The sequence below is a fragment of the Passer domesticus genome, chromosome 10 (assembly GCF_036417665.1).
Source record: "Passer domesticus isolate bPasDom1 chromosome 10, bPasDom1.hap1, whole genome shotgun sequence".
Taxonomy (NCBI): Eukaryota; Metazoa; Chordata; class Aves; order Passeriformes; family Passeridae; genus Passer; species Passer domesticus.
Genome location: NC_087483.1, coordinates 27,892,639 through 27,900,811, shown reverse-complemented (window position 1 = coordinate 27,900,811; position 8,173 = coordinate 27,892,639). Strand labels below are relative to the sequence as shown.

General features: G+C 59.4%; 1 protein-coding gene across 4 annotated transcripts in view; it reads right to left on the bottom strand.

The window, feature by feature from the left end:
- Nucleotides 1-4,493: 4,493 nt before the first annotated feature.
- NHEJ1 (non-homologous end joining factor 1) overlaps nt 4,494-8,173 on the bottom strand; it is a 43,130-nt gene continuing 39,450 nt past the window's right edge. For 3 of the 4 annotated variants that reach the window (XM_064434840.1, XM_064434839.1, XM_064434836.1), the window contains 3 exons: nt 5,563-5,680; nt 5,215-5,318; nt 4,494-4,936 (listed from right to left, as the gene is read on the bottom strand). In XM_064434840.1, coding sequence (XP_064290910.1) covers nt 4,856-4,936; nt 5,215-5,318; nt 5,563-5,680 — 303 coding nt within the window. In that variant the 3' untranslated portion in view covers nt 4,494-4,855. The remainder of the gene's footprint in view (nt 4,937-5,214; nt 5,319-5,562; nt 5,681-8,173) is intronic. The other variant, XM_064434837.1, reaches the window with a different exon arrangement.

Genomic DNA, 8,173 nt, shown 5'->3' with positions numbered 1-8,173 from the left:
CGGGCCGCCCGCAGCCTCCTCCCCCCTGCGAGCCCCGCAGCCCACCCCACCGGGGGTGCCCGCCGCCACCTGCCCCCCGGGGCAGCCCCGCCGCCGCCCCAAGGTGCGCCCGGTCCCCTCACAGCCTTCGCCCCCCTTGGCGGGGCGTCCTGCGGGGGCTCCCGAGCGGCCGAGCGGGCGCGGGGTGGCACCCCCGGGGCTCCGGCCCCCGCCGCGCCGCCTGCTCGCCAGGGGCCCGGGCCTGCGGGCGGGGATCAAACAGAGCAGGGAGGCAGCTGGTTGAAATTTAACCACAATATTCTCGCTCCCCATTGTTTCCAGGGAGGCCCGATATTTCCACAACAGGATTATGGCATCTGATTAACTCGCTGAGACAACAATGAGGGGCTGGGATGGGCTTCCCCTTCTAGCTGCCAAAAGGGGAAAGTAAATATAACACCCTGATTTCAGGAGCGAGGGTTTGAAGGGCCCCCCCCCCGGTTCTCCCCCAGCTGTGTGCCGGGGAGGGGTCCGGCACGGGTGCACTTGAACACACTCTGGTTCCCTAGGATCGTCCCAGGTGAGGCAGTGCCTCGGGATGCCCACACGCACACAAACTCCCGCAGGGATGTTCCCTCTCCGGCTCTTCTGTGAGCGCAGGGCACAGGTCACTCACAGGGATACACAGTGGCCAGGCTGGAATAGCCCAGCCAGACAGCCAGCTCTGGCTGCAGGGCTTTGCTGCTCTCAGCAGGACCAAGCAACCTGGGCAAGAGGGATGCAGGCTGGGGAGACAGCATCACCCACAGATTTGGGATGCTGCTATCTAATGCTCCCAGCTGACCATTTCCTTTGCAGGAGCTGCAAGCAAAGTGCAGCTGGCCAGAGGTGTCTCCATCAGGTTTTCACACTCAGTAGCCACAGCCCATCAGGGTTTGTACTGGTTTTCATAAGCAGTGCCCAGGGCCTCTGTGAAGACCTGCCACTGAGCAGGATGGTGAGATACACTGTCCCACTGTTCCTGCACATGATGGAGCGAGGGTGTCTGGCCAGCAGCCCCAGGCCACCCCACTTCTACACTGATCCTTCCAGTGGAGCATCCTAAGGGCATCAGCAGAGAAAGCAGAGGGGATGTACCGCAGCACCATTCTCCACCCCTGCCCTTGGCTTCTCAGGGATGCAGAAGGGACACAACTCTCTGTGCATCACTAGCACAGGAAAATGAGACCCTGAGAACCCTGGACTGGATTTACAGGATCCTCCAGGGTGGTTTGTACCCCCAGCAAAAGGAGCCTAGCTTCCCACTTTGGACATCACAAGACTGTGAAGCAGGATGATCTGGGATGGCACTGCATCTGGAGGCTGCAGCACTTCCCAGGGGAGAAGTTCCCTATGAATGCCAATGTCACAAACCCAGACCTCCAAATAACCCCTGCAGCCTGCCAGCATGCAGTGTGCATGTCACCAGCCGCTGTCCCCTTCCCAGCAGCTCCAGGCTCACAGTAAGCAGCCTAGCCCTGCCCATGCTGGTGACAGTATCCATGTCCCATAGAGGTCCAGGCTTGAAGACGGAGTTGGGTTTGCTGGTGACAGCAGCTCCTGCCCATGCAGGGGCCGTGGCACTGTGCACTGGTTGTGGCTACAGCAAGCAGTGGCAGTGCCCTGTGGCTGGGTGCAGAGTCCATCAGCTCTCCAAGCAGCATTCCCAACGTCAGCCAGTTCTCCTGCCAGGCAAAGCCTTTTGGGCACATAGGGCCGAGTGGGACAGGGACACCAGGCACAACAGGGTAGCCAAGCTGGCTGTACAGGGAGGCAGCTGGAGGCTGAGACAGGGCTGGGATAACCAGTGTTTAAGGGGGAAAATTTGCCTGGGGAGGGCGACTCCTGCTTGGGCAACTGATGGAAGGGACCCTTGCTGCTACAGTGGGAGAGGTGCAGTGTCTGTTCACGTGGCATTTCCCCCAACACTCGGCCACTCTCAGGCACTTCTGGCCTGGACGCCAGGACGCACTGCTCCTGCCTGCATTCCCATAGGGCCCCAGTGCCTCTTTCCTCTGCCCTTCGGCTGTGCCCAGCAGCGCATCCCGCTGTCCCTGCCCCGAGCAGCAGGGCAGCATCCCGCACGCCCGTGCTGGGCTCCCAGGGCTGCCCGGAGCTGGGCGCTGCGCAGGCTGAGCGGGCGGCGGAGCCGAGCCAGGCAGTCTAGGTGGTGCTATTTCTCTATTTTTGCACGGCACGGGTTTGGGATTTTCCTCTCCCTATTCGCTGCCTTGGTCGTCTTCTTCTCTCTCTCTCTCTCCCTCTCTCTCTCTCTCTCTCTCTCTTTTTTTTTTTTTTTTTTCTTTTCCTTTTCTAAAAATACTTGACAGCGATTGAAAGGTCCCTTTAATCGAGGCCACAGAGCCCTTATTAAGGGCACGGGTCGGGGTGCTGGGCCGTGCCCAGCATAACGGCTTCATTAAACCCTGCGAAAACTAATATTTATGGAATCAAATTTATGGAGGCCGAGGCCGAACTTGTGGCCTTTAATGTGTGTCGGGAGCTCAAATCCAGCTGGCTCCAGGGAGGAGGGGGTGGGGACACTGAAGGAGACCCCAGCAGGACAGCATGGGACAATGTGTAGTGACATTCCCAGGAGCTGGCAGCAGCCTGGGCCAGGGAGGAATCAGTGGCCCCATGCCGGAGTCCTGAGGGCCAGGGTCCCTGCGGATCCCTGGGGGACATTGGCAAAGCTCTTTTTCCTACTGTCTTCACTCTCCTGCTCTTATTTACCCCCATCCATGCTCCCGCATCCCCACCTCCTCTTGCCTTGGGAGAGAGGTGAATGGAACAAGATCTGTCCCTGCAGCAGGTCTTCAGGGCTGCTGGACACTCCACAGAGACTTTGCAGCAGGGCAGGGCTCATGAGCAACATCTCTGCAGCATCCTGGGACTGGCTCCCCTCATCTGAGTACCCCAGGCAGAAGCAGAGCCACGATAATTCACAGGAATGACCCAGGGATGCAGGTGCTGGTTTGCACCACCCACTTCTCCCCTACAGAGTCCACCAGCCACTGGCACAGCCAGGCTGGGATTGTTTCAGCCCTGCCTCTCCCTGTGATGTCTCCTCAGACCCCAAGGGATAGACAAGCCAGATGCCCTCACTGGGGTGATAAGCACTCCTGCTGAACGTGCTGGCAGGCATGGGGGAACAGCACAAACCCCAGAGCCAGCACAGAGCTGAGGGACGAGGCTCACAACAGAGCAGCTCCTGTGACAGAGATGGAGTCCATACGGATGGAGCAGGGGCTGCACCAGGGACAGCCTGGTGACAGAAGATACAGGAAACTGTTAAGCTGCTAAGCTCCTCTGCCCTGGTCCTACCTTCAGCTAGCAGCAGGACCCTCCCTGGGGGCAAGCTCCCAGCAGGCAGACTCAAAGCTGCCAAGACAAGATGTTTGCAGATGGGAAAATGCAGGATTCATAAGCTACAGCAGTCGGCACAAGCTCCCCATCCCATGGCTTTCCCTCCCCACCACCCACCCTGCCCTGCACGCTGCTCCCTTGGAAAGGAAATATAAAAAGCAACTGGTGGCACTCACCCTGGGACCGGTCGGCTGTGGCCCAGCAAAGGCCCTTTCATTCCCCTTCCACAGACACAGGCACTGCTCCGGATGTTTTTGTTTCCCCCTTGCTGCCCAGGAGAACAGGCAGCATGACTGCAGCTGGCCCAGCCCCAGGGACCAGGGCAGCTGGGGCCATGGGTCCCTGTCCCAGGAGGGCAGCACCACGGGCTGCAGCCTGCCTGCTGCCTGCTCTCTGCCTGCTGTTTTGGGACCTGGCTGGGGCACGGGAATGGAGTCCCAGGCCTGAAGGAAGCATGTGGACACAAGGGCTGGAAGAGGAGAGCAGGAGTGGAAGGAAGGAAGGATGGATGGATGGATGGATGGATGGATGGATGGATGGATGGATGGATGGATGGATGGAGTGTGAAGGGATGGAAGTGGTGTTTTGTGTCCAGGGAGCATCTGTAGCCTGCTCCAGGGCTGCTCCCAGGCCTGGCAGCATTCAGTTTGTTAATGTTTTGGTTGTCTCCTGCTCCTTGGAGGCCGAAGCATGGGTCAACCCCGTATCACCTGCCCAGTAACTATGGTGGAGGTGCCTGCAGATGTAGGGTGTCCCTCAGCCCATCCAGGGCCTTTGCCAGCCTGCTTCTGCAGGCACCAGCACACAGGGTATGTATCCTGGTATGGGACAAGACAGGCTCCAGCCCCCCAGCTGTGTCCCCGTGATCTGGGCATCCTCTGGTGCACAGCCCACAACACGTACTGCTGCTCAGGGTAAGGCACAGCACGGCTGGGGGCTCTGTGCAGTGCCACAGCAATGAGCTGCTGTCACCTCACTGTCCAGAGTCACTGTGAGCCCCTGGGACATCAGGACTGGCCTGAGGGGGACCCAGCAGCACCAAAGGTTACATCCCTTCCTTGACACTACAGGCCTGGTGGGACAGAGCAGGAGAGGGAATCTCACCCAGACACAGCCCTTTATTGAAAACCCACTCAAGAGCAGCCAAACCCCACAGCTCTGCCAGAGCCCCAGCTGTCCCACACCCACTGGCAGCACCCCTCCCACTTCTCCCAGGTCCAGCACTGGCTTTGCTATGAGAGGAAGCCTGGGCAAACTCTGCTCCAGGGAAGAGTTAGAAGAGCTGTTTCCTGAAACACCGTTGAAGAAAGGAGCTCCATCTCCCCAACTGGAGACATCTTGGGAGGGGACCATGACCTGGGCAGGGTCCACGAGGAGATGCAGAGAAGAGCAGCTGATGCATGGGTTCTCTGCACTGCCTCTCTTGGATGCTGGGGGAAGCAGAGACCTCAGCAGGGTTGGCAGCAATCTTTCAGCTGAAGAGCCCTTTTGCCTTCTTTGGCTTGGCCTTGGCTGCAGGCAGCCGGGGCTTCTGAGCTGGGGAGGAGGCTGGCTGGAAACAAAGAGGAGGCAGTGTCAGTTCCACCTTGGGGAGTCATGCAGGATGTGTGCAAGTGTGCAAGCTGGGACATTCCTGTCACCTGTGCTGTGGGAGTGCAAAATATATACACATGTGTAATCACACACTCAGGATGCATGGGGTAGAATGGGCTAGGAACCAAGCTGAGGCTCCTAGCCCATCCTGGATGGGCACAGTGCTTGGATGAGAGGAGGGAAAGGAGATGTGGGCCCCATCCTGCCTTTGGAGAGACTTTCTAGAGCTGCACTCACCGAGGTTCTCTCGCTGGAAGATGTCGTTTCATCCTCCTGGGATGCAGCAGGTGAATGGGGCTGCTTTGTGGTTTCTGCAGTGGGTGCTGTGTCCACGTCATCCTCTGGTACCAGAAAAAGATGCAATTTGGGATTGAGATGAGGGAGCATGGGGCATTACCCAAACCCACTGCAGGAACTGTGCTTGGACTGGGAGCCTAGCCCATGGGGGGAGAGCAAAGGGGGAGACTGTTGCATGGGGTGAGCTGCACCTGGGGCAGACTTCCCTTACCCCAGGACATGGGGCTCAGCAGTCGAGGGGATGGCTGCATCACACGCTCCCCATGGCACAGCCCAGGAGCTCCTCACCAGAGCAATGCCGCTTCCGAGCCTGCTTGGCCTCCTGCTGTGTCACTGCAGTGTAGAGCTGCTGCAGAGCAGAGGCAAACGCCTGCCCTTCTCCCGCGCTGCAGATCCGGGGCAGGCTCTGTGGGAGGAAGCAGAGGCACCATCACCCTGCCAGGAAATCACCTGCCAGCTCACCCTGCCACAGAGCTGCTGTGGGGCAGAGAAGGGGCTGTGCCCCCTCTGCCTCTCAGGCTACATCGGTTTCACCCCAGGAGAGCAGCAGTTTGTGGGAACAGGCAGCTCTGGCACTGGGTGGGATGTGGCTGCTCCCAGCTGTGCACACACACAGACAGACGTACAGACACACACACACAGACATACAGACACACACACACATGCACACTTGCTCTGGACAGTGGGTTGCCTTCCCATTGAGAGGCAGGCTGCAGAGGCTTTTGGGTCATTCATGAAATGCTGGAGATAACATCACTGGAGAATGAAATGCTGGAGATAACATCGCTCTGGAAGGGCTGTGGCTCCCCTGCCTGGAGCAGCATTGGCTGCAGCTTGTGAATACGGAGTGAGCCTTGGGCAGGGACATGACCTAATAAGAGGTGGGAACAGGTAGTCCCTGCCTGCCAGCACACCCTCCAGCACAAGGCATCTGTGGTGGCCCCACAGACAGTGAAAATGATGTGACAGTGAGACCAGGGATGCCCAGGTTTGCTTCCAGTCTGCCAGAACAGCTCCTGCCTCCCTGCGCACACTTTTATTCCCTCCAGACTTGGCACGGGATGCCCCCCTCCTCCTGCCTGCACCCCTTGCCAGTGGGATGGCACCTTTCCTGCTGGGCCATGCTGATGCACATGAGAGATCTTGGCAGGCTGGGGAAGTGCCACACTCCACTGGGAACATAGCATAGCTCACAGTGCTCAAACAAACACGCATAGGGAAAGGGAAATGGGTATGTGCCCTGGAGGGGGGGCTGCGGGGGGTGTCTGGGGCACAGCGTGGGCCTACAAGCGCAGGTGAGTGTGCCATGATGACGTGCATTGGGACTGTGTGTGCAGCAGTGGGCACATGAGCATGGCCGTGGGTGCACGCATGGCTGATTGTGTGGCTCTGTGTGTGTGTGTGTGTGTGTGTGTGTGTGTGTGTGTGTGTGTGTGTCAAAGGTCTGAACACACTAATCTCTGCCCTGCTCCACACCCAGACAGCAGGAGAACAAAGTGTAACAGATAAGGTAGGATCCTCTCTGGGCCAGGAAAGTGGGGAGGGGATGGGGACGCTCAGACCCACTCAAGGCCAGAGTCCAAAGCCTGACCCCAGCTTCCCAGGGGCAGAATAGGTAGGCTGAGCCCTCCTCACTGCTCCCTGCCAGACAGGGTGGCAGGATAGGGCTGATGCCAGGATGGGTTGGCTGGTGCCCAGACAGACACTTTCCATGCAGGTCTCTTCTCTCCTGCTGCAGTCACAGCCATGAAAGGCCCTTTGGCAGTAGGAAATGCATGTCACTGGCATCTGCTTTTTGACCAGCTGCTGCACAGGTCACCTCCTCTGTCCCTGCCCACTGCCACCGGAGGGAGCGATGCTCTGCTGCCAGCACCCTGTCAGCATCCCACCAGCATCCCACCAGCATCCCACCAGCGTCCCACCAGCATCCCTGGGACTGGGCAAGCACAGCTCTCAATGCCTCACTGCCCAGCCTCCGAGCTGTTAGCTGTGCTGGCTCATCACAAGGTCCCAGAGAGGAGGAGGGATGCTGAGCACCTCAGGCACCCCAAGGATGCTCTTGCCCTGCGTGTCTCACCCCAGAGCCAGGGCTGCATCCAAGGCTGCAAAAGCAGCATCCAGGGCTGGGAAGGTGACTGCACTTCAAAGGCAGAAGAGGGCCTGGTCACGGGTGGCCAGCACAGCCCAGATCAAAGGCACAAGCTGGAGTCATAATTCAGAGAAAAGCAAACAGCAGCTCCCAGGAAAGTCAGGAATGGCAGTGAAGTGAGCAAAGTGTACTAGATAGCACTGCGTGGGTCAGTGCCCCAGGAGGGCAGGAGAGTCCCCTGCAGAGCCAGCCAGCTCTGGGTGCCACTGCTCTGGGTGCTCATCCCCTCTCCCTGCCACCAACGGGTCTGGGGAATGCCAGGGCAATGGGGCAGGCCATGCATCCAGTGCAGGGTGCTGCCCAATCCCCTCTGCTCCAACCCATTCAGAAAGGCACCTGGGATGTGCCCCAAGCCCCAGGGCTGCTCAGGCTGCTCCACTTCACAGCATTCAAGCAAGGATCTGGGCAGGGCAGCTGCTCGCTCAGTGCCCAGCCCCAGCTGCCCAGAGCCAGCACAGCGTCCCCATGCTGCCCCTGGGGATGGGGCAGATCATCCTTGCAGCCACTCAGTGTCCCCAAGAACAGCACACACCCCCCCACTGATGTGGCACCTTGGGGAGGCACTGGAAGCAGAGTGCCCAGCCCCACCAGGGGGATTGGGCATCCGGGGTGGCACAGGGGTCTGCAGGTGCAGGGCACCTGCTGCCCACGCCTGCGGGAAGGGCTCAGCTCCAGCAAGCCCAGGGTGGAATTTGGGAGTCAGCAGCCACTTCCTGCCGCTGCCCTTCCCGGCGGCTGGAGCCCGCGGGC